The sequence below is a fragment of the Ostrinia nubilalis genome, chromosome 21 (genome assembly GCF_963855985.1).
Source record: "Ostrinia nubilalis chromosome 21, ilOstNubi1.1, whole genome shotgun sequence".
NCBI classification, from domain to species: Eukaryota; Metazoa; Arthropoda; class Insecta; order Lepidoptera; family Crambidae; genus Ostrinia; species Ostrinia nubilalis.
In genome coordinates, this window is record NC_087108.1 from 1,304,182 (window position 1) to 1,331,241 (window position 27,060).

At 41.6% G+C, this 27,060-nt stretch overlaps 1 protein-coding gene and 1 long non-coding RNA gene across 2 annotated transcripts in view; both read left to right on the forward strand.

The window, feature by feature from the left end:
• The window catches only part of LOC135082413 (uncharacterized), a 49,444-nt gene extending 22,659 nt beyond the window's left edge, over window positions 1-26,785 (forward strand). The window contains exons 12-25 of the mRNA XM_063977207.1: window positions 6,066-6,197; window positions 6,831-6,938; window positions 8,225-8,323; window positions 9,278-9,432; window positions 10,432-10,678; window positions 10,754-10,882; window positions 10,956-11,072; window positions 11,266-11,391; window positions 11,771-11,905; window positions 22,140-22,301; window positions 23,036-23,176; window positions 23,316-23,495; window positions 23,797-23,922; window positions 24,443-26,785. Coding sequence (XP_063833277.1) covers window positions 6,066-6,197; window positions 6,831-6,938; window positions 8,225-8,323; window positions 9,278-9,432; window positions 10,432-10,678; window positions 10,754-10,882; window positions 10,956-11,072; window positions 11,266-11,391; window positions 11,771-11,905; window positions 22,140-22,301; window positions 23,036-23,176; window positions 23,316-23,495; window positions 23,797-23,922; window positions 24,443-25,303 — 2,718 coding nt within the window. The 3' untranslated portion in view covers window positions 25,304-26,785. The remainder of the gene's footprint in view (window positions 1-6,065; window positions 6,198-6,830; window positions 6,939-8,224; window positions 8,324-9,277; window positions 9,433-10,431; window positions 10,679-10,753; window positions 10,883-10,955; window positions 11,073-11,265; window positions 11,392-11,770; window positions 11,906-22,139; window positions 22,302-23,035; window positions 23,177-23,315; window positions 23,496-23,796; window positions 23,923-24,442) is intronic.
• Window positions 1,836-2,461, forward strand: LOC135081957 (uncharacterized). The gene is made up of 2 exons (XR_010259309.1): window positions 1,836-2,041; window positions 2,285-2,461. It is a non-coding gene; the product is annotated as an uncharacterized LOC135081957 (long non-coding RNA).
• Window positions 26,786-27,060: the final 275 nt, after the last annotated feature.

Here is a 27,060-nt window from a genome sequence, read left to right on the forward strand (position 1 = left end):
TACGATAGAGAATAATAAAAAGTAATAAAAACCACCTGTTATAGGGCATTTTTTGGAGAAATTTATAAAATAACCAAAAAAACACGAATTTTAAAGCAGATTTTTTTCAAAAAGTATCATTTTTTATTATTTTTTGGCATTTTTTGTGTATTTTATGTATTTTTTTAGTATCGCCTGTTATTTAGCATTATTATTGTTTTTATTTTATCAGGATATACCGCTTAGTTTAAAAGTTATTACGTTTTCTTTACAATAAGTAATTGGAAGAAAAAAAATTATATAAAAAATTTTAAAAAAATCTCAAAAATTTTTTGACCTCTTTTTTGTCGATAAAAATAGGTCTAGTTTCATCTATTTTCATATGTACACTTTAACGTGACTCACACTGTATAGAGTGGGTGTACCAGTAACAAACCGAATAAGCGACATTTTAAAAGTAATTTTGATATTGTGACTCAATTATTACAACAATCATTGCAAAAAAAAAAGAATTAACTACTCCTTGTCTATCATAGAATCAAGTAGCTTATTCCAATTTTCTTAATAGCTGTTCGTTCGTTTCAGCCGAAAGACGTCCACTGCTGGACAAAGGTTTATTTTTATTTAACAACCAATGTGGAAAGTCGCAATGTGCCTAAGGTTGACCAGCGGGCCTAAAAAGGCCGCTTTGAGCAATTCTTATTAGATTCATAATATGATTCAGATTTAAAAACACAAAATGGCCACTTGTCGGCAATTCATATTATGATTCGGATACAATTCATATTCGGCAATTCATTTATTTGACAGTTTTGTATGAGAAATCGTAAAATGGTCCACAAAATAGGAATTGCTAATGTGTCAATTAGCAGAATCATAAGAAGTTACTCGAGAGCAACATTTTACAATTCAGCTAGTTTGTAATTTTAAAAAATAAATTAATTATGGCATATTTAGGCCTCTAAGTAAACTTTTGGGAGCATTTATGTATTATGGAAAGTGTTTTAAATCGTCTAGGCTAGTATGGGGTGTTCGCAAAGGGTGCTTTGGATTTAGAATTGAGTAATATAATTAGAAATAGAAATGCATTATAAAACTTCAAAATACCTATTTGTTGCAAAATGTGTACCTATACCTCAATCGATTCTTACAAGTATTTACCTACCTAATTTAAATCCTATAGTAAATAACTATCTAGGTATGAGTCCACGATTTAGGGGCAGGATTGAGGAGGGTAGGGAGAGGGTAGCTATTTAAAAGCAAAAAAAAATTAAAATATAATTAATAATAGTCGGTTTAATTTTTTTTTTATAAAATTTTACCTATTTCTTGTTAACTAATTATTACCTTGATGTTACCACTGAAGGTAGACAGTACATTGAGACCATATTCTTCATGTCTAGTGTAAAATAATATTCCTTCCAATATTCCATATCGGCAACCTAAAAAGACCTTAAACCGTCAGCCCAGCTTAAAAACATAAAAGAAAACAACTGTTGGTCTATTTGTACCTATATTAAAGAATAAATCCTCCAACTCCTAAGCATTATGGAGTTGTAAGCCTAATGACTATCAAATCAAATTTCTTTATTTGCGTAATTCCAGGTACATAAGTGGTCTTACATAGATTTGGTAGGTTTCACTGAAATTTGCTCAAACTAGGAAGCGTGCAAATATTAAAAAGAGTAGTAGACTTTATATCGAAAATAATACTAACATGTCATATTACATTAATTGATTAAAAACAGAAAACTAATAAATTATCATTAATTAAATTATAAACTAATACAGAATGTCATATTGAATAATTATTGTCATATCATATTGAAAATGTCATCTCAGGATAATAATGTAGGGTCAAGGAGGCAACAGTGACTCGGTCGGCTACAGTGGCTCAGTCATGTTTCGACCTGAAGGCATAGGAATATATATTTGTCTCTTTTACCGATTCAAAGGTCTTGGTACCCGAACACATTTAAACCAGTTTGCTCGCCGGTCAAGTGCCGTGCGGAAGGGTGAGGGAATGTTTTTTGTTTTCGCGCCCACTAAATTACATTCTAAGGTGAGTTTCGATTGTTTTCATATCTTTGTTTGTTGCTATAGGTAATAGCCGTTATATTTATCGGATAGTAGGTCTTGTATCAATTGTCTTTAATCCGAATTTTGACTAATTTGTTTTACATCTTGGTTTTTTTGATCAAATATTTACAAAATGGCGTAGAAGTACACAGTGACTCAATTTGAATACTTTATACGAATTCAATATTTTTATAACTTTAAATCGAATTTTGTTTTTTATTTACAGAATGCCACGGAAAAAAACCGACAGAAAAATAGGGAAGAAATAAATAACGAAGAGATTGAGATGACTTAAGATCTTATAGGTAGCAATAAAAGTACTAAGAGTCGTGTTGAATTGTTGATTATAATAAGAATAGCTTGTGCAGTTTTGTTATTATTTCTAATAAAAAACTACGCGGAATGGGCATTTTCTTTTCATATAAATACTGCCGTACCACGTTAATACTGTGTACCACGGTAGTGAGTCAGTGTGTACACCTAGTAGTCCACAGTGGCTCAATTATCATTTTTTTGTTTTAGGTTCCTACTTTGACATAAGTAGTAAATAATGTAGAATCATGAGTGCTCAGTTACAGTTCAATAGTGTATCTAAAATGTGAGCAAATTTTAGGCCAATATTAAAGCGATATCTATTTTTATTAAGCTTCGAAAAAAAAGTGAGTCACTGTTGCCTCCCTGACCCTACTTATTGTATGTCACTTAACATTAAATTACAATTAAAATATTCATTTAATGAGTAGAACGACCTCTCCACAAGCCATGCATGCAGTTTGGTTTGAAACTGAGATCCGCTAAGCCCTCTTAATTCCGCGGGCAATGAGTTAAAAACTTTAATGGCCATATAATAACAATTTTTCTGGACCATTGTCAACCTGCAAAGGGGAATCTGAAGTAGGTTTATAGGACGTTCCCTCAATTGTTTTACAGTGACCACCTGTTTTGCTGAAAAAAGACCTAAGTTATTTTTAACAAATATACAAATCTGTTTGATGTATAGGCAGGTAAGAGTCAATAGTGACATTTTTTTGAACAGTGGTCGGCAAGAATCTCTAAATTTAGCACCACAGACAGCCCTTATACATTTTTTTTGGACTCTGAATACCATGACAATATCAGTGCAGTTTCCCCATATGATAAGACCATACTGCAGTACTGAGACGACATAGGCATGATATGTTTGTAAGGCTACCTCCACCGAGACTGTCTCTCTAAGTTTACGGAGTACGAACACAAACCTACTTAACTTTTCACATACACTATCAACATGAAACTTCCAACAACAGTTTTCGTCAATTGTAATACCAAGAAATTTGATCACCGGGACTTGCTGAATCAGTTGTCCAGCATGGGTAATGTCAATATTAGTACTTCTTGAATTATAAGTTTTAAATTGCATCATTTTAGTTTTTTCTATATTAACCCTTAAATTATTTACCTTTAGCCAGTTCATTGCCTTGTTTATTGTAACCTGCGCCTCTTTCTTCAGTACTTCCGTATCTTTGGCGCTAATAATAAAAGTTGTGTCGTCAGCAAACAATATAGTCCTGTGATTAGTAATGGAAGGCAAGTCATTTATATAGAGTACAAATAAGGTTGGTCCTAAAATGCTTCCTTGCGGAACTCCAAATTTATTAAGTTTGTATTCTGATCTATAGTTTACCTGTCTCACCTTTCCATTACTGTTTTCCGTTTTACTAATTTCTACGCATTGTTTTCTGTTATCTAGATAACTATCTGATGCAAACACTTGAATAACTTTAGAAACTATACTTATCTATAAAATTAAAAGAATTATCCTCCAACTCCTAAGCATTAAGGAGTTTTACCTTCTATCATCAGCTGATGATGATGATGATTTCCAGGAGCAAATACTTGAATAACTTAAGAAAAAGTTTGAAAAACGATATACGTGCCTATAAAATTTGAGGGTTGCCCTCGATTTCCCTAGGATCCCATCATCAGATCCTGACTTGGTGACAATGGGACTACCTCAGAAGTGTACTCTATCGAACAAAAAAAGAATTTTGAAAATCGGTCCACAATTGACGGAGTAATCGGTGAACATACATAGAAAAAAAAACATACAGTCGAACATATTATAACCTCCTCCTTTTTTGAATTCGGTTAAAAAAATATAATTAGCTGGATCACTATTCAATATCAAGAGGATATAAGTATTTTCTTTTATGTTTGAGTTCTATTTTAAGATAAATAAGTGCATAATTTTTTGAAGGACACTGAGTTTCCACAACAAAATGCATAAACGAAACCTTGCACAATCCCTCCCTACCACACTAAGCGAATATTGTTTCTTTTGTCAATAACATAAAATAACGCTTGGAATGTATGTCAATCACTTAAAACCTTGATTTATCGCCTAAATCATAAGAGTTTAGTTCAAGCATAATATTCCGTATCTATACAATGGTATTGTTTACATTAACTTGACCTTCATTATTGTCGACACCTAACTTGTTGCCAGTCGTAAATAAAATAGTGAATGATTTTTCATTTCTCATTTTTGGCTTCTAAACTCAAATAATTTGATGTTATTAAATTACTTTTATTAATTTAAAACAAGTTATGAGGTAATTGTTCAAGATTTTCAGTTTAAAATGTAAAAAAAGTCGTAGAAATGATAACCGGTAAAGTACGGTTTTTATTATTCACATGTGGCAACATAGACGCCGAATATGAATCTGCGGATGAATTGAATTGCGGCAATTCTGCCAAAATGTAAGACCATTTTATGAAAATTAGAGGAATTCCTTATGATCTGCTATGAATTCTGGAAATGAATTCCTTTTAGCAATGTTGCGTGATTTGGCCTTTTTAGGCCCGCAGATCGTACCAAGTCGTGTTTGTCGCTTTTATTTATGACTAATGATTGGTAGAAGTACGGCAGTGCTACCAAACGTAACAAAAGTGGCGGGAAATTCGACAGATTGTTAATATTTTGATGTGTAATTGAGAATGTTACTAGGTATGCAAAATCACTTGAAACCTTTGTTACAGTTAGGCTTTTACATTTACAAATACATTAGTTTTTATTTCATTCAAAAATACCCAGTAGTTATGATTTTATAGGCATTCAAAGTTCGCTTAAATATTGAGTCCCGCCGACGGTCATGTGACCCCGCGTGACGTACATTCACAGTGTCCGCTCACTAGAAAACGGATATAAACATACTTAAATACATTTTTTTTGTAAATACAAACTTATTATACATATTAACACCCAGACCCATCACAGAAATTAAAATTGAACCAAACCCAAACTTGATGCGATTGTGTCGTTTTATTGCGAATTACCTTCCAGCTCCATCATTAGACCCTGATTACTATATAGAATTAAAGTACTCATCAATACAAAACGAACGAGCCCAAACTCGATGGATTTAAGTCGTTTTATTATAGAGTTCCTATGGCCACCTTCCAGCTCCATCATCAGATCAGCTCCATGTCATCATAATATTGCATGGTCATCCAAATCACATGTGTTTGCGAAATTTCAGCTTAATCGGTTGCCTGGAAGTGGGTCTTAATTCAGCTTGCAAGATTCCACCCATACAAATATGAGCCAGTCGCTGTAATATGACGTCACGCGCATAAAATGGCGGGCCGGCCGCCGCCCGCACTTTTAAAATTCAATATCTTGGAAACTAATTGACGTATCGAAATAATTCTTTCACGTGTATTTTTTATTTTTAACAGAGAATACAGAAAGCTAAAAAACAAAATTAGTGAACATTCTTCATTAGAAATGGTGTACTACTGGTTCCTGGTGTGGGACTGGTGCACCCACCCTAGAATCTTATGTTGAAACAATCGCCCTGAAACGTTTTTTTTTTTTTCGAACAAGTAACACAACACTTCGACGTTGCTTAGGCGCTGAATGAATGATCGACAATCATTTCAATCTATGTTGTCGTCTCGTGAGCAATGTGACGTTAAGTGAGTTATAAATTGCAAAGTGTGAAGTGTATTAACGTATGCTCCCACAGGATCCCGGGCGCGTGCTGGGCTGGCGGGCGCGGGCGCGGCTGGCGCGCGACGTGGCGGCGGGCGTGGGCTACCTGCACCGCATGAACGTCATCCACAGGGACCTCAACTCGCACAACTGCCTGGTTCGAGAGGTATGTACAAAACTGTGCCTTTATTGCCTATCCTGTGATGTGGATTCGACAAGGCCTCGCATACGAGTGAGCATTGACACGCACGCGTATTCTTGTGTATGATGGAAGAAAATAAAGAAAATGGTAAATACTGTGCAGTATTTAACTGCCTAAATAATAATAAAAACACAGAATGTACTTTTTTAAGTTGCCTGAAGACACTGAGAGGTAAATAAGTAGTTAATATTATTCATGATAATTCATGCGAAATCATGTATTTCCTCCGCTATTTTCCGCAGTTTGGCACCTCACGTCACATCATTTTACCGAAGTCAGCCCTAAAGCTTCGGCGCAGTGCCGATCACTGACGTTTGTCAACAAAATGGTGCTTGACTCTTGAGACAGGCTAAATTACACCATATTGTTAATGACATTAAGCATACATTTTTTTAAATACCTCCGCGAAGTAAAGCTTCTGTACGACTACGTATATACGTACAGAGTAATAATAAGTACTAACTTATTATTATTCTGTACTATAACCAAATAAAATCATTTTGATGTCACGTCCTAGCATTCCCTCCAGCATTATCTATCTAAATAGCTGTGTGTTATCTGTCCAAATGGGCTGTTGTACCCGGTTCGTGTGCGCAGGACATGACGGTGATCGTGGCGGACTTCGGGCTGGCGCGCATCGTGCAGCGCACCGCCGCCAGCACGCTCGAGCGCGCGCCGCACGCGCGCACGCGCAAGCGGTACACGGTACGATATGGCCTATTACAACTGTCTACAGCATTTTTGCGCACGGGTTATGCATAGCTTATTTTATTGCTTTGTAACCTAGAAATAATAATAACAACAAAAAAATGTTCTGAATTTGCTTTTATGTGTAAAAAATAGAAAAATTCATATCAATGAATGTATGAAACATAGAACATAGAGATGACTTTAGAGTCCAAATATTTATTAAAAATGAAATGTTCTAATTTCCCGTCATGTTCCATAGAAGATTTTTCTCATAAAAATCTAACCCTATCATACTTTCAGTATACTGGCCTTGGTAACGTCGTCTCTCAAATCCCACTATATTTTGATGAAAGCGTGCCCCTTGTTCTTGCGAATAAACCCCCATAATTATCTTTAAATATATACCAATAAGAATGTAACGTGCATCTTAGAGACATTCTACTATGAAGATGGAAAATTCAAATCGCTATAACTTCTTAAAAAGCAAATATTTTCGATTTGTAATCGCACTTTTTATATAAATTTGCTTATATAATCAGAATATAATAAGTAAAATCCATGCGCAAAAAAATTTTTTTTTTTGTTGACCGGTGTAATTTATCAACCCACTAACCTGTATACTCACTGCACTAGCTGCTGTCATAATATTTTTTTGCCTACTTCTCTGTAGGCAGATGCGATTGTCCATGGAGCTAAAATTAGTAATGTTCTTTCTCGCTTACTCTTATGGTTAGTCCATACAATGTATGTCAAATTAATTCTTGAGACAATCGTAGTGGCGCTTCAAATTGGCACACAAAATTAGCTGTCATTTGTATGAGACAGCCTGTCCAGTGTTTATTAGAGGTCAGTGCATCAATCTAATAAGTGTTCTTAAATATAACGTACACAATCTAATCAAATCTTGGTCAGACTACTTAAACACTACCCAAAATCATCATCATCATCATCATCATTTCATATCATAATATCTTTATTATTATCATCATTTCAGCCATAGGACGTCCACTGCTGAACATAGGCCTCCCCCAATGCTTTCCACGTTGATCGATTGGTAGCGGCCTGCGTCCAGCGCTTCCCTGCTACCTTACCTTTACGATGTCGTCAGTCCACCTTGAAGGTGGACGTCCCACGCTGCGTTTTCCAGTACGCGGCCTCCATTCCAGAACCTTTCTGCCCCATCGGCCGTCAGTTCTGCGTACTATGTGCCCTGCCCATTGCCACCCAAAATAATAAATAATATTTTTTTATTTTTTATTTATAACATAATCGTGGTGATTCTAAAAGCTTTGGTTTTTCAGGTGGTGGGCAACCCATACTGGATGGCACCAGAAATGATGAACGGGAACGTTTACGACGAGAAGGTCGACGTGTTCTCCTTCGGGATCATTCTTTGCGAGGTAAGTATTGTGACGACAAATTGCAAGTAAATCGACTGGTTTTTGCCTGGTTTTTTGTAAGACCTTCTAATAGCATTAGTTTTATTACTTGGTATGGTAATACTGGGCATTAAACATCAATACCGGAAAACGCAGCGTGCGACGTCCACCCACAAGGTGGACCGACGACATCATAAATAAATAAATAAATCCTTGGACAAAATTTCACACAGCGCCAGCTAGCCCCAAAGTAAGCAACTTAATGCTTGTGTTATGGGTGCTATATACTACTTATATACTTTTTTTTAAATACATACATATTTTATACATAGTAACACCCAGGCCCGGCCGGGAATCGAACCTGGGACCTCTCGGAATAGTAGTCCGTTCTGAACCACTACACCAAACGGCCGACGATAATAAAGGTAGCAGGGAAGCGCTGGACGCAGGCCGCTACCAATCGATCAACATGGAAAGCATTGGGGGAGGCCTATGTTCAGCAGTGGACGTCCTATGGCTGAAATGATGATGATGAAACATCAATGATTGACAGTTTCAAGTACCCAATGAAGTGTATTTGTGCTTGCTAGTTGGCGCCACTGATGAGTAAAATAAATGAGAGTAAAGATACTCCGCTACCGTCTTAGTTAAGCGATCAGCAGTTGGCGCCTCTGTCAAAGCCACCATTAGCCTAGGCGCAGACCACCGATTTTTTATCGGCCGATAGTTTAGTCGGGCAGTTAATCAGTATAGGGATGTATGGAAGTGCGCACATTACACCGATTGATTCTTCATACAAATTAGTATTGGGCTCAACTATCGGCCGGCTAAAAATCGCGATGGTCTGCGCTTAGGCTTAAGTGACAAAATTTTGCTTGTCAGTGGCGCAGCAAAATTCAACTTTTCAATTCAACTCGTTCAAAAGCAGTCCAAAGTTGTTTTATTATAAACTAAAAATGAACTTCGTTGGTTTAGATAATCGGGCGAGTGTCAGCCGACCCGGACTTCTTACCGCGGCGCTCGGACTTCGGGCTCAATGAGGCGGCCTTCCGCGACAAGTACGGCGGCTGCTGCCCCGAGTCGCTGCTGCGACTCGCCTTCATGGCCTGCAGCCTGGACCCTGACGCCAGGTGAGACACTATAGAAATTTAGAGAAATGCCAACCAATGCGCCGAGCTCGAAACCCAGTGTCACGTTAGAAATTCAATACATCGTCGAAGAGTGTGTGTCATGCACACATTGCATTGAGTACGACTATTCGTTCGCATGCTACTTTGCAAGTAATATACGTACAGCACCACTACATACGCAGTGACGTACGATTGAATGTATTCTGTTAGTTTGAATGTACTCATTATCCACTTCGGTATCAGTACTAAACGTTCATATAATCTTTAGTACTACGCAAGCAACGTAAACTGTTTACACATATAACGTCGCTGCTATCATCCTTGCTGTCGCGAGCAATGTGTTCTGTTTTTGGGCATCTTGCTGCGACACCGGCCCCGCCCCCTTGTCACATCTCCCTTTAGTTTCTGTGATTTGTGTGAGACACGCTAGACTAGGATGGAGATACCGGAAGGGAGATACTATACCACACTAAGAGAGCAACAAATATTTCAAGGGAGACTCGAGTCTTCTTTTTTCTTTTTGTAGTATAGCTACGAACAGGAAATATTCAATTTAATTCAATTTTTTATTGTAAACAAAATAAATACATTAAACCAAGGAAAAACGTATCAGGGGAGTGGCACTATACCAGGGGGAATAACACTGTACCAGGGTAGAGACACTTCACCAAGGGAGACACTATTAAACTAGTGTAGAACAAATATACTACATCAAGGTATTCACCTACACCAAGGATAACGCGTCGTTAACGATAACCAAATTACACCATTGCGGGGCCTATCCACTAAAACCCGTAAATGGAGCCGCGAGTTATTGTCCTAAAACTGGACGTTCCGAATGTCCCATGTTTAGGACAATAACGAATGTCACACTCGTCCGCGTCTCTAGACTCTAACAGAGGAGACACAGAGTCTAACGATCCGAGAAACTGCACCAAATACTATCAGGGAAAATACTACATCAAACAGACACATTCCTAACTCTTGTTTTCTTTCCAGGCCATCATTCGAAGTCATGGAGGGCTGGCTGGAGCGTTTAGTCCGCCATCTCAGCGCACCAGCCGCGCCTGACACCACCCTGCTATCTGACATCTTGAAACACGCCACCGAGTTAGAGCACCAAGCTCAGTGCAACTGCACTTGTGACGGCAACGCTTGCAACGTCAGCAGCGGGTGCGGCGGCTGCAATGACTGCGACGACTGCGGACGGAAGGAGGACGTGAAGACTGAGTGCGAGATTGTCAAAGTGAGTTGCTTATACTAGTGATACTTAGTGGTCTTTCTGTTGGTTGACATCTTTAAACACGCTGCCGAATTAGAGCACCAAGCTCAGTGCAGCTGTACTTGCGACGGCAACGCTTGCAACGTCAACGGGTGCGGCGGCTGCAATGACTGCGACGACTGCGGACGGACACGGGAGGACGTGAAGCCTGAGTGCGAGATTGTCAAGGTGAGTACCTTATAGTAGTGATACTTAGTGGTCTTTCTGTTGGTTGACATCCTCAAATACGCCGTCTAGTTAGAGCAGCTGTACTTGCGATGGGAACGCTTGCAACGTCAACGGGTGCGGCGGCTGCAATGACTGCGACGACTGCGGACGGACACGGGAGGACGTGAAGACTGAGTGCGAGATTGTCAAGGTGAGTGGCACTAACGCCCGTGTTCATAAACGTTGCTTGCTTAAGTGAAGCAGCAAATCGAACGAACAGTGTTGAATAGAGCTGTGATTGGTTCGTGTGTCACCCTGTGCGTCCACGCGCACTGTGAGACCTTATAGTAATGTTTGTGAAAGTGGTTTCCTTGTTGGATAACATTCTTAAACACGCCGTCGAGTTAGAGCTCCAAGCTCAGTGCAGTTGCACTTGCGATGGGAACGCTTGCAACGTCAACGGCTGCAATGACTGCGACGACTGCGGACGGACACGGGAGGACGTGAAGACTGAGTGCGAGATTGTCAAGGTAAGTGCAAGTGCGGTTTTGTTCCCCAGTCGATGAAGCACCTGATGTCGTGCCCTGAGTGCCCAAGCAACTGCACTCAGGAGGATTTGATGAGTGCTGCTGACAACGTCACACTTGTGGCGGAGTTTTGGACTGACATTGTATAGGTTTGTTGTCGACACGAAAAGAAGAAGGTAAGTTGCTTATAGTAGTGGTACTAACGCCCGTATTCATAAACGTTGCTTGCTTAAGTGAAGCAGCAAATCGAACGAACAGTGTTGAATAGAGCTGTGATTGGTTCGTGTGTCACCCTGTACGTCCACGCGCACTGTGAGACCTCATAGTAATGTTTGTGAAAGTGGTTTCCCTGTTGGATGACATCCTCAAACACGCCGTCTAGTTAGAGCACCAAGCTCAGTGCACCTGCACTTGTGACGGGAACGCTTGCAACGTCAACGGCTGCGGCGGCTGCAATGACTGCGACGACTGCGGACGGAAACGGGAGGACTTGAAGACTGAGTGCGAGATTGTCAAGGTGAGTACCTTATAGTAGTGATACTTAGTGGTCTTTCTGTTGGCTGACATTCTCAAACACGCCGCCGAGTTAGAGCACCAAGCTCAGTGCAGTTGCACTTGCGATGGGAACGCTTGCAACGTCAACGGCTGCGGCGGCTGCAATGACTGCGACGACTGCGGACGGACACGGGAGGACGTGAAGACTGAGTGCGAGATTGTCAAGGTAGGTGGTTTGTAGTAGTGGAACTTAAACATAGGCGGCGCCGTGACGTCAGGCCACCTGTTCAAGGTTCAATCACAATGCTTATGTAGGGCAGCGAAGTTGTTGTAGGTGTTGATTGAAAGGCCGTGGTTTCACTAATTAAGTTTATTGCCAGGTCTGCACAGTTTAATACACACAATCACAAGTGTAATGGCCGGAGTACGAAACGCTACTGGGCGCGAAAGGCGCTCAAAATACATACGTCACAAGATCGAACGAATGAAAGAATGAATGAATTTTAGTGTTGGAACCCAACATGCTCCACCTCTACAAAAGGAGAGAGCTCTTATTTATAAGCAAGTTACAATTACCAATAACAGCGAGCTTATAATACATTAAAAAAGGAATTGTGACGCATGTATGGACTTCATAAGATATTAAGTTTCATATGAAAGGTGAATACATTTTTACTTATACAAAGCTTAGTTACTACTCAATGAACAACAATGTCCAAAGGGAAAACAAAAAAATGGGAGTACAGCGCTACAAGGCAACCTATTTGTCACTATGTTACCTAGTTAGTACTTAACATTAACTTATAAATTAATTATTATCATCCATAGGTAGAATACAGATATTACGAATAATATTTAACGTTACTTAAAAATTAACGTTACTTAAAATTAATTATTATCATCTATAGGTAGGATACAGATTTTACGAATAGAGCGCACATGGCTCTTTCTATTAGACCTTATTACTTCTACCGCTCTTACGCGGCCATCATGACCAGGAAAAACCTTAGTAACTCTAGCCATGGGCCAAGACATTACAGGTACATTATCCTCTTTCAAAATTACAATTGTGCCTACCTTTACATTGGGTAAAACATCTAGCCATTTAGGCCTATTTTGCAAACTATTAAGATATTGCTTGTACCACATTTTCCAAAATGATTGTTTAATTTGATTACATAGCTGCCAAAATTTAAGTCTGTTAGAAGGAATATTTGTTACATCATTTTCAGGGTACATTGTTAGTGAATTTCCTATTAAAAAATGTCCCGGTGTCAAGTAACTAAAATCATTTACATCTGATGACAATGGAATAAGTGGTCTTGAATTCAATATACATTCAATTTCAATTAAGATTGTATTTATCTGTTCATAAGTTAACAATTGTGATTGTAACACTCTTTTTAAGTGGTATTTAGTGCTCTTCACTGCAGCCTCTGCAAGTCCCGCAAATGTAGGCGAGTAGGCCGGAACAAAATGAAAGTTTATGCCTTGATTGGCAGCAAATTGACATACTTTATTTTGGTGACTACCAGATGCCTGCAGTGAATAGAGCTCAGCTAATTGGTTCCGTGCGCCTTTAAAGGTGCTAGCATTGTCAGAGTAGATTTCCCTGGGCAACCCTCTTCTAGAGATAAGTCGTTTGAGGCACGCTAGATAGGTTTCTGTGGTAAGATCTGATGCGAGTTCAAGATGAACCGCTTTTGTAGCAAAGCATACAAATACGCAGATATAGCCTTTACCCACTAGGGATCGTCTCACGCGCGAAAGTTTTACATTTATAGGCCCAGCAAAATCCACTCCAACCTTTTCAAAGGGGCGACTCATAGCGGTCACTCTATCGGCTGGCAAGGAACCCATCAACTGCTTGGAGGCACTAGCCTTGTGTCTGAAACATAATACACAATCCTTAGTTAATTTCTTAACATACATTAAACCGTTTGTAATCCAAAATTTTTGATTTAAATTACACAATAATAGCTTCGGTCCCGCATGTAACAGTCTTTCATGCTCAGACTTTATAATACAATCAGTAATATGACATTTTTTGGGCAAAATAACCTGATGCTTATGTGCATATGGAATATTAGAATGGTGTAGTCTGCCGCCAACACGCAAAATGCCTTTACAATCTAAAAATGGGCATAGACTTTGCAAGGGACCCTTAACAGGTTTATTATTTCTTAAACATGCAATTTCGTCCTTAAAATATAATTCTTGTTCATTCTTAATTATCAACAATAAAGCATTATTCAATTCAGAAGATGACAAATAATTGTAAGATATTTTGTCACCTTTTATGTTGTTTACAAACCGCAATACATAAGCCAACGTACGTACCATCTTGTGTATGCTAGAATAATTACGTAAATGATCAAAAATGTCACCCGTGTATGTGGAGAGTTGACTGGTAGAGAATGCTGACCCGGACTTGGTCTCAGGTAAGTTTGCAGGTAAATCTATTTCAGAGTCAAAATTGTATTTATTATCGAGCAAAATTTCAGGCCCATCCCACCACATGCGACAATCGTGAAGCTCACTGGGTGAAACGCCCCTACTTACATAGTCCGCAGGATTGTTTTCAGTGTTTACAGCCAGCGACAAAAAGATAGATTTTTGGTGATCGCTTTAACCCTGTTCGCGACGTATGCATTAAGTTTCATGGGTTCTGCGTGCAACCATGCGAGTACAATTTTTGAATCAGTAAAACAGTAAACATTGTTTATATTATGTATTAATTTTAGCGTGCAATAGACCTTTGACATAAGAATAGAGAGTAGCAGGGCTGCGTTAAGCTCTAAGCGCGGCACAGTCTTGTTTTTGTCCTGAAGCGGATTGATGCGCGATTTTGAACATAGCAAGTGCATTTTTACATTACCATTAATATCTGTAACTCGCATGTACACGCAGCATCCATATGCCGTAGAACTGGATGCATCTGAGAATCCTATCAATTCAATTTTATCTGTATTATTAACATGTATATTTCTAGGAATATAAATTGGCTCCATCATAGCTAATGCAGCGGAAAACTCATGCCACGCATGCCTAATGTCATCATCAGGCGTGGAATCCCAGGCGGTTTTAGAAGCCCATAACCTTTGCATGATAGCCTTTGCTTGCACAATTATAGGACTAACAAATCCCATGGGATCATACATTTTCCCAATATATGAAAGAATGTCTCTTTTTGTGGAATTATTACTAAATGGCTCTGGACAAGACATTTCGAACTTGTCATCTTTAACTATTAATTTCAAACCTAACGTCTTTAACAGGCAGTTGTCTTGCTGAAGCTCTATATCATCAAAGTGGCGTTCAGCTGAGGGAATGTCAGTCAGTACCCTATTATCATTGGATGACCATTTATGTGTGTGAAAACTACCTAAGCTTAGGAGCTTGCGAAGTTGTGATTTTGCCTCTAGGATAATATCTAAATTATTATTTGCATACAGGATATCATCAACATATGTGCAGTTCTCTATAATAAATGAAGCCAGAGGATAGGTATGCTTATGTTGCATTGCTAATTCTTTCAGACAGCGAGTTGCTAAATAGTTTGAACTTTTTAACCCATAAGTAACCGTGTCTAATCGTATACACTTAATAGGTTCATCAGGGCTATCCCTCCATAGTATGTTTTGCAAACTAGCATGCTCCGGTATAATACGCACATTTCGAAACATTTGTTTTATGTCGGAAGTAAAGTTAAAATCGCCAAAACGAAACAGTAATAAAATTTCAAACAAATCTCTTTGTACAGTCGGCCCATTTAAAAGCAAATCATTTAAAGACACCTTTTTGTTAGTCTTCATGGAACCGTCAAAAACTGTACGCAATTTAGTAGTTTTACTGTCAGGCTTTAAAACTGCATGATGAGGCAAGAAATAAACTGCATTTTTATTCAATTCATACAGTTCAATATCTACATATTGGCCATGTTGCAAGTTAATATAATCATGAATAAATTTTTGGTACTCAATAAAAAGATATGGATCATTATGCAGTCTTTTCTCTAAGTTCAAAAACCTTTTTAAAGCAGAATTAAAGGAATCACCTAGTGCATCATTGATTTCATCAAGAGGTAATTTTAAAGGTAAAGAGACTTCAAAACAATTTTCTTTCATCTGAACAGTACTTTTAAAAATATACTCGCAGAGCTCTTGCTCTGATGACCTTTCATCATAGATCTGAGGAACGCTTTCTGTTTTCCAAAATTTACTTAAGGTTTCATTAATGTCAGACTCACAAGTAGTACACTTTAACGTTACCTTGTTGCAGACCTTAGATGAAATATGTGGTAGGGTACCTCCAATTATGTATCCAAAATAAGTGTTGATAAGACGTGGTTGCGGAGTGCCGGCCTCTGTTGCAGACTGCTGGCGCTCAGGCATCACCGGCAGCACTGTAGGCAGCAGCACCTGGAAAAATACGTCCGCTCCCATTAATACATCAATCTCAGCTGGTATATTAAATTGATCATCAGCCAATTTAATATTTTTAGGTATCAATATGTCAGATGCACTGAATTTGTGTTGAGGTAAATTGCATGTGATTTGATCAACAACGTGACAAGTGGCTGAAATTTTATATGGACAAGTTATTGAGTAAATCTCTAAAGGTAAGCAATGCTTTAACTTTGTCTGTGTTGAAGTTATGCCCACTACTTTGACATTGCTATCGGTGAGGTCCAGATCGAGCAGCCTTACTGCCTTTTGTGAAATAAAGGACAGCTGGGACCCACTGTCTAGTAGGGCTCTTAAGTAAACTTCAGTACCATCTCGAGCAATAAGTTTGACTTTAGCTGTGGGTAAAAGTACATCATTATTATTATTATTGCTTGCTGCTAGGGAAGCAGTGGATGATGATGCCGTATGAGTTTTATCTGAGTTATTACTCTTATGTGCGCTGCAATGCAGCAATGTGTTGTGGGCCTCTTTACATTCTGCACACCGAAAATGAAATTTGCATTTTCCGGTGTGAGCCCCCAAACAAATATTACACAGGCCTTTATCCTTGGCAAATTTAATTCTGTCCTTTGCATGCAGTAATTTAAAACTGTTACATAAATAAAGTTTGTGTTTCAACTTACAGTATAAGCATGTAGACTCCTGCGCAGCTGTGTAGGCTACCATCCTACCAACGGCATTGCCTTGCTCCTTTTGCGGCTGGCGTTGCTGCCCGTGGAAGCCCGGATCAGCATTCTCAAGCGCCAGCGCTCTCTTATCCAAGTATTCAAGGAAGGTGTTGATAGTTGGCTCCTTCGTGGCATCTCTTTCCATTTGAAATGCACGTGACGTGTATGCATCTAATTTGCGGTACAAAATACATAATATTATAGCATCCCAAAATGATACGTTTGGCTCCAAATTACTTAAAGCAGATATTTGTTGTTTTACATTGGACACAAATTCTCTTAAATTAACTGCCGTGGATTTTGTGATTGGCTTAAGATCCAACAATAAACAAATATGCTCATTAACGAGTTTGTGTTTGTTGTTGTATCTGTCTTCAATAATTTTAATTGCTTGGCTGTAACTTTCACTAGTCAAGGGTAAGTTTTTTACAAGATCTAATGGCTCATTTTTTAAATATGAGCGAAGGTAATACAGTTTTTGAACATTGTCAATGGAATCGTTTTGATCTATTAATGAGTGGAATAAGTTTTTAAATGGTACATAATCCGAGAACTTACCACTAAATATTGGTACATCAATTGGTGGTAAATGCAATTTGGACATTGGAGCTGAGTGATTCCTATTTTCACGGCTGTTAAGTTCTTGGTCAATTACTGATGTGATGTTGTAATAGTTTTCCTCAAAAAGTTCGACATTTTCCTTGTCCTCTGGTTGGATGGTTAAAATCTTTATATTTAGCTTTTCGTATTGACTAAAGGAGTCGATCAATTTTTGCCTCTTAGCCATTAAGTTTTCTTTACACAAGTTTTTAACTGACTGCGGTGTCGAAACAAGTGAAGTTAATCGTGTAATCGTACCTTTTACGTAGCCTCGCGCGGCTATTAGCTCGTTCAGCTCCATTGTCAAAACTTGTCAAATGCAAGAAAATACAAATGCTATAAATCACTATGTGGCTTAAAATTACACACTACGAGTATCACTGCACGAGTTATGTCTTTCGACTTAAAAACAATAGCACTGCACACTAAGCAAATGGCGTCGGCGGTAAACAGCGTTGACAGATGGCAGCGGAAACAGCCGAAGCAGCAGCGAACAAGTGAACGATGACCGACGAGAGAACGAACGATGTTGTGCGTTGGCCAATCCTCGATGCGCGCGCGAACTTCAGGCAGCGCGAAGATGGATGTCACGCCCACTTCGTGAAGTAATTTGTTGCTGGCCTCGTGTTCCGGCGCCCCCCAACCCGCCGTCTTGCCGGGAATGCCGGGTTGCGTTTGATGACGTTTGATGATTGTTGCAAAACTGACTTGCTTGATATCTTGCAATTTGCTGGTTTTGCATACGATGAACGATTTTTCTTGCAGTATTGAGTGCGTGATTCTTAATGCGCACTATGCAGATGAATGCAAATTCCACGTAAGTAGGTAATGCAGGAGTTATATTGCGCGATGATGCGGCTCCCGTTGTTGTATTATGTGTGAATTGCAGGAGTTCTGTTGCGCGATGATGCGGCTCCCGTTGTATTATGAGTGCGATTTCTTGATGCGCACTATATGAATGCAGTTTCCACTGTATGTAGGTACAATTGCAGGAGTTCTGTTGCGCGATGATGCGGCTCCCGTTGTATTATGAGTGCGATTTCTTGATGCGCACTATCGGCACTATGTGAATGCAGTTTCCACGTGTATGTAGAAGTAGGCACAATGCAGGAGTTCTGTTGCGCGATGATGCGGCTCCTGTCCCACTTTATACACAATGGTGCAGACCAGGCAGTTCGAAGCTCGAAGGACCATGTAGGGCAGCGAAGTTGTTGTAGGTGTTGATTGAAAGGCCGTGGTTTCACTAATTAAGTTTATTGCCAGGTCTGCACAGTTTAATACACACAATCACAAGTGTAATGGCCGGAGTACGAAACGCTACTGGGCGCGAAAGGCGCTCAAAATACATACGTCACAAGATCGAACGAATGAAAGAATGAATGAATTTTAGTGTTGGAACCCAACAGCTTATCATCCCTAACGCATTGTCAAGAATGATACTATAATGTCAGTCTTCTTTTTCTTTATGTATATGGCCAGGTTTTCAAAAATTATGATGCCAATAGGCTAGTTTCCTAAAAAAAACTTTTAGTCCGTCAACTACATCATCAAAAAATATTGAACACGTATATTTTTATTTGTTAACCAAACAAGTAATTACGGAGTTATGATGCGTTGAAGTTCCGCATGACGTCACAAAGTGAATTTTGACGTGCTTTATCTCTTTTAGTTTTTATTAGTTTGAAAAAGTAAAAAATACGTGTCGAGTATTTTTTGATAAGTTAAACGATGGACTAATTGAAACTCTTGCTTTAACCAGAGTACATACAAATGAATAGGTCATCTTCTTAGAAACGCCCGAGCGCGGTTTGTATGTGAGCGCGCACACTGACAAAATTCAGCGCACCTCACCGCTAATCCACGCTAAACGCTCGGTGCCTTTTTATGAAGATGACCTACTCAATGAGGGCTATCGTTTTAGCGCTCACCAGTTAGCGCCACTGTAGAGTAAGGTCCTGTCACTTGCTAGTAGCGAAGACAGTGGCGCCAACTTGCGAGCGCTAAAGTGGTAGGAGGACTATCGCATTTGCACTCATCAAGATGGCGCCACTGTAGAGTAAGGTCCTGCCACTTGCTAATAGCGAAGACAGTGGCACCAACTGGTGAGCGCGAAAGCGGTAGGAGGACTATCGTATTTGCACTCATCAAGATGGCGCCACTGTAGAGTAAGGTCCTGTCAATCGCCAGGGGTGCCAACTGTTAAGTATAAAAACGATAGCCCTCATTGTATTTACTCTGCTTTAACCCAGGAAACATCTTTATTAGCAACTTATTTTATCGCTTCCAGTCAAAAGATAAATCGAATATCCCGCAGCCTCATCAGACTAAACAGGGACAGCATCCGCAAGGTCTTAAGTGTCATAACCGGACACTGTATGCTAAACAAGCACCTATACAATATAGGTGTCACAGACAGCCCACTATGCAGGGGGTGCATGGAGGCGGAGGAAACACCGCAGCATGTGCTCATGGAGTGCAGTAGCGTGGAAGAACAACGGGCTGAATTTCTTCGATCACCGTCGTCGCTACAGGAGGCCTGCAGCAGCCTAGACGGGCTGCTCGCCTTCTGGGGGGATCTGGGGTGGTTGGAGTAGGAAGATAAACCACAAATCGCGCACAATGGCCCAATCATGAGGCTAAGTGCGGTATTCGATTGCCCTGCAAAACTAACTAACTATTGCTTCCAGTCGGCATCAAACGCGACGCTGCGGCCACCCGTACCGCGCGCGCTGGGCAAGTGCGTGTCGGCGAGCCACCTGGCGCGCCGCACGGTCACCGTGACCAGCCTCAGCCGCAGCCAGCACGCACTGCACGCGCCTGCGTATATACTGCGCGCTGCCGGCGCACACATCGACATCACCGAGGTACCACAGCAATATTATCGAGATGAACTATGTGCAGGATGAAATGCTATTAGATTCACCACTGATTGCGGACATGTGACGACCAGCCTCAGCCGCAGCCAGCACGCACTGCACGCGCCTGCGTACATCCTGCGTGCCGCCGGCGCACACATCGACATCACCGAGGTATAAATAAATAAATAAAAAGCCTGTTTATTTTCCTATAGGTATCTGACAAAACATTGTTTTATAGTTTCTTATTTCTAAATTAGTAATAATTTTATAATTAATTCTATGTTAGTTTACTTATAATATAATGTGTCTATAGGAACCCCTTTTAGGGTATAGGCCTCCTCCAAGTCCTTCCATTTCTCTCTATTCTGTGCTAGTTTAATCCAGTCCTTCCCAGCCGTCTCTTCTATGTCGTCCATCCATCGTTTTTGTGGTCTACCCACGTTTCTTTTCCCCGGTGGGCCGGGCCAATTCGTGCTCTTGAGAGTCCACCGTTGGTATTTGCATCTCGCTACATGTCCGGCCCAACCCCATTTAAGTTTTAGTGCTTGGTGTAATGCATCTGTCAGTTTTGTTTTGTCTCTTATTACTTGACTTTTTGTTTTTTGAATTTTCCTCAGGCGTAGCATGCTCCTCTCCATTGCCCGTTGACAAGTTCTTATTTTGTTGCTTACTTTTTTAGTATCACTGAGGTACCACAGCAATATTATCGAGATAAATTATATGCAGAATGAATGCTATTAGAATCATCACCGATTGCGGACCTGTGACATAATAGCCGAACCTCGCTCTTTTATTTTTTATTTAAAAGAAATAACTAATTTCTTTCCCGTATTTGATTCAATATGTCTTATTGCTAGGCAGGCATGTGGTAATCTTCATCTGCCCGGCAGCACGGGACTATTCCCACCTCTCGTTCCCACCGCTGCAACTCCTGTGTAGCCAGGATCTACAGCTTGACCGCCAATAAAAACACAACCAATGAAGGTCAAGTTGCCCGGCAGCAGTCCTTTTTTTATGATGATCCTTCATTTTAGCCAAATGACATCCACAGCAGCTGGACAGAGACCTCCCCCAAGGATTTCCACAATGACCAGTCCTACCCCAGCCGCATCCAGGCACCTCTCGCAACCCTCACCAGATCGTCGGTTCACATAGTTATGACGATCAATATTGCTAAAGTTACTAACATCTGTAATGCAAGTCCAACATCCAGCGGGTTCGTACGTTTCAATCATCGCTTCGATGGTCACTTCGGAATTGTGGATAATATGTAGTTTCGGTTACGGATATAGGAATAATATTATACCGGTTTCGTTAACGGTAACGGTTACGGATATTTTTTTTTTTTCGGATATTGTCAGTTGTTGTGCGCTATCTCCTGTGACGGCTTGACAATATTTGTGAGCTTTTTGCTAATATTTAGCTTTGGCATTACTTTCTTCTTGGGCTCTTCGCCACACCACGTCAGATCTGCGCCGACCTTTAGGAGACTTGATTCGACATATGTGCGGTCTCCAATGACATGATGGCTCTATGACTCTTTGCATAAGTATTTACTAACATTAACTGTAATTTTAAATTGGCAATGTGAGCGCTTTGGATTTATCTGTAAGCTCACTTGCATTTAAAACTATAAATAATGTCATTATGTATACCTGCAGGTGGACGACATCACAAAGTGGCTGGAGCCGCCGGCTCCTCTCAAGCGCAGCAGCGCCGCCACGCGCCTGCACCGCGCGCACAAGCGGCCCGCGCCCGCGGTCTCAGAGACCCCCGCTTTCCTCAGGAACCAGTCGGTTGAGGGACTGGAGACGCACGCCAAGGTTGGTGCCTACTCTCTCATCCTTTTGATAAATAGTCTCAAGCGCAGTAGCAGCTCACTGAGACTCCCGCCTTTCTGTGCAACCAGTCAGCTGCAGATGCCCGCTGAAGGACAGATCAGTACCGACTTCTGCTTTTTGATAACCAACTAGCTGGAGCCCCCAGCGTCTCTTTTTTTTTGTGTGACAGGAGGCAAACGAGCAGACGGATCACCTGATGGTAAGTGATTACCGTCGCCCATAGACACCCGCAGACCCAGGGGCGTTACAGGTGCGTTGCCGGCCTTTAAGGTGAAGATACGCTCTTAAACAGCTTACTTCCGCTAAGCACCCGCCTTCCTCTGTCGAGGGGCTGGAGACACGCTAAGGTTGGTGCCAACTTCTCTTTCCTTTGATAAGTAAGTTTCTGGAGCCTGCAGCGCCGCCACCCGCCTGCACCGCGCGCACAAGCGGCCCGCGCCCGCGGTCTCAGAGACCCCCGCTTTTCTCAGGAACCAGTCGGTCGAGGGGCTGGAGACGCATGCCAAGGTTGGTGCCAACTTCTCTTCCTTTTGATAAGCAAGTTTTGATAAGGAGCCTTGAGCGTCTGTCAAACGCAGTAGCAGTCCGCCAAGATCCCCGCTTTCCTCAGGAACCAGTCTGTTGAGGGGCTGCAGACACCTGCTAACGGACAGGTCGGTGTTTTCTTCTTCCTTATGTTAGCCAAGTGATTGGAGCCCCTAGCGTCTCAAGCACAGCGGCCCAAGTCTGCGTCCTCAGAGACCCCCGCCTTCCTCAGGAACCAGTCCGTCGAGGGGCTGGAGACGCACGCTAAGGTTGGTGCCAACTTCCTTGTGATAACTACACGGCTAGAGCAGCCTGCGCTCACCGAGATCCCTGTATTTCTCCGCAATCCAGTTGAGGGGCTTTAGAAGCACGTCAAAGGACAGGTCGGTGTCTTATTCCATGTGATAACCAAGTGGCTGGAGCTCCGCAGCGTCCCTTAAGCGGCTCACTGAGACCCTCGCCTTCTTCGAGAACCAGTCTATTGAGGAGCTGCAGACGCAAGCAAAAGGACAGGTTGGTGCCTTCTTCCTTTTGATAGCCAAGTGGCTGGAGCCCCTAGCGTCTCAAGCGCAGCGGCCCAAGTCTGCGTCCTCAGAGACCCCCGCCTTCCTCAGGAACCAGTCGGTTGAGGGACTGGAGACGCACGCCAAGGTTGGTACTAAGTTCTGTTCCTTTTGATAACCAAGGCATCAGGAGACTCCAGCGACTCTCTCAAGCATCTTGCGCCCACCAAAATCCTGCGCAACAAAGCTGTAGAGGGGTTGCAGACGCATGCTAAGGGACAGGTTGGTGCCTTCTTCCTTTTGATAGCCAGTGTCTGGAGCCCCTAGCGTCTGTCAAGCGCAGCGGTTCGCACCTGCGCCTTCAAAGAGCCTTCCTCAGGACCCAGTCAGTTGAAGGGCTGGAGACACGCTAAGGTTGGTGCCAACTTCTTTTTCCTTTGATAAGTAAGTTTCTGAAGCGCAGCAGCGCCGCCACGCGCCTGCACCGCGCGCACAAGCGGCCCGCGCCCGCGGTCTCAGAGACCCCCGCTTTTCTCAGGAACCAGTCGGTTGAGGGGCTGGAGACGCACGCTAAGGTTGGTGCCAACTACTCTTCCTTTTGATAACTATTTAGTTTGTTTTTCAAGCGCACTAGCGCCCACCGAGCTCCCCGCCTTCCTCAGAAATCAGTCGGTTGAGGGACTGCAGACGTACGCCAAGGTTGGTGCTAACTCTAACTAGGAAGACCTCCAGCTGCAGTCCCCGTCGTTTTTTAAGACGTCGTCTTCTACAGAACCAGTCCTTTGAGGGTCTAAAAACACATCAAGGTCGATGGATTAACGTAGTTACAATATAAAGTGGCTATATCTTGTCAGTGGTACAGTTCTCGCAACGAAAATTTAGGCGAATACGATATTTACACAGCAGAATATTAATTTGCATACAGGAACCTCGTTCTTGTTTGTTTTTCTATTGCTGTTTCGTGATTACACCATTTCATATATTACTCCGCATTTAATAACATTTCATCATTAACGTTCCAGGCGCACCCGCTACCTACCTTCTGCCGCCACGAGAGCATCCCGGACACCGCCGTGCCCGCTGACATAAACCTCGACTCCGACTCCTCCTCCGACGACGAGCTCAGCCCCTGCCCCCTCCCTTCACCCCCCAAACCCGTTACCCCCGCCCACCCCTCCCACCCCCGTCACGTTCCGCAACCCAGAGTGTCTCGATGGAGAGAGAAGAATCCCCGAGGAAGACTACAGGCGATACAACATCGACCACTTGACCAGAACACCGATAATGGCTGAAGGCGTCAAGAACATACCCAAAGTGATCGAGTCTCAAAAGCAGCCAGAAAAAACCAACTTCTTCACCAAAAAACTTCTGTCGCCGAAACTGAGCCGCCTTTTCCGACCGAACACTCCGGAAGCGGTGCGGAACAAACCAGACTCGGATGACAAGGAAGAAAAGTCTAGGAGTAAGTTCTTCATCCAAAGACCGGCGTCGCCGAGCAACATTCGTTCCTACAGGGTGCGGCCCACCGACCGACACGCCGAAAAGAGGGACTGCGACGTCATCAAAAGCGACTTAAAACTCGCCAGCTTAGGAAAACCTATGACTCCCATCTTCAGGCGGCATATACCTACAGAGAGACCGGAATTCGCGGACGGTAGATTCAGCTACCGCGACCGGCGACTCAAGCCGAACGAAGCGACCTTCGTCGACGTGGGCCGAAACAAAATTAAAGCTCCGGTGATTTCGGTCGAAAAGGAAAAACTGACTCCCCTGATCCGGAGTTCGCAAATCGCGAATATTCCTGCTCTGGCGACAGTGGTGGAAAAGAAAGGAGATGTAGGGAAGAAGAGAGAGACAGGTATATCGCGCAGCAACTACGTCAGTCTGGCCAATCTAAGGATCAACGCTAAGGAAAAGGCCCGAACGGATAAGCCGCCGTTGGAGCGCGTCATATAAGCTCTGAGTATAATATCTACCTTCAAACCTCAATTTGGGTGCACAATTTTGATCTATTAGTCTACTGAATATAATAATCTTCGTTGACAAATTTTGTAGAAGAATCAGGTCTTTCTCCGTAAGCTGTTTTGTAGCAATAAATAAATTGAACTGTCAGAAATTGAGTCGAAGATGGCCGATGTGTATGATTTCTTGACGGAGATTATTGTTACTGCCCTCGTAATTTGTAAGGGTTAAAGCTTGTCAAAGCCGACGTTTTAGCTTTTATGAATTAGGAATCGAGTACTGGGCCGGTGATAACGCGTGCGCGGTTCAACCAGTATTTTGTTACATGTATAACGTGTATTTTTGGTGCCAGAGTTTCTTGCAATTGCAATAATTTTGTAAGGGTGCTTTTGAGAATGTATTTTTTCAAACGACTAAATCCATAGGAATCACGAAACGATCACGGACCTAGTACTTAAATCTTGAAACGTTTATATTGAATATTCCCTGTTATTCCCGTTTTTTGGATTCTTATACTCCATTGTACAACTTATTACATTCTGACTCTATTTATACGTAGTTAGACACGCGTGGAGCGCTGAAACTAGTTACAAAGTGACTTGCCAAGGCGAGCAGTGTCGCCGATTTTATACAATTGTTGAGTACTTATAACTTAACCGTAAGAGTGGAGGCACAAACGTAGGCGTAGTATACTAGCAACATGATTTTGTAATGTCAGATACGCGACGCGATTCCAAAGCTAAGTAATTGCTTTTTCTGCGTACAATTTGTTGACTGACTTCAAATAAAACTGCAATGTTAGTGGTTTATAATGGTTTACTATGCCTACATTTGTGTCAGACGTCTCATTGCGGTAAAGGCGTGCTTTTAGTATGTTTGTATTTGTGGTTTTAGACATGACAATATGCGATAAGTATTACATTCCTGTATACACTTTTTGGATTATATAAATTTATTGTTACGCGTATTTGTTTAGTGTTGAAAAATGCTTGATGGTTTATGTGAGTGTAGAGGTATATTCATATTGTTGCAGCGATTGTAAAGGTGAGTATAGACTAGATCATTTCTATGTAACGTTCAATACAGATAAAATGTAAGACGTTTGGTTAGTGAAAGGGTGAAACTGACTCTAGAACATTTCATAGAGCCGGCTCATTGTTCTGTTATAAGAAAATGCTCTAAATCTATACTCACCTTATGAGACACGAGTCTCTCCGCGGTATCTTACGAATGTCGTTGACAATTTGAATATACCATAGTGCGTTTGTTCCCAAAGTGGAGGACGCGCCACCCAGGGGAGGCGCAAAGACCTTTAAAAGGGGGCGCGGGCCATCTGTGTACTTAAGTATAAAAAAACCTGCGACCGCTGAAAGAATGCATTTCAGACTGCTGACTGACTGTATGGCTGGTTTTAGTGTCGCGCGGACTGTCAGTGCGGATCGCTCCGCACAGCCAATCTGTATGAACTGCTAGGGAGCGGAGCGGTTCCTCCGGACCGCATTAACTACTCTAAAACGCTCCCTAGAAGTTCATACAGATTGGCCGTGCGGAGCGGGTCCGCACCGGACGGTCCGCGTGACACTAAAACCAGCCTATGATCGAAAGGGGGCGCGTCTCAAATAAATTTGGGAACCAATACCATAGAGTAAGTGAGTGTGTTGGTTTGGATCGTCGCGAGTGGCGACGCGTCGTGCCTTCAACAAGACTGCGCGGCTCTGCTGCCGTCAATTACGCGATTCTCGCCCTTTTTG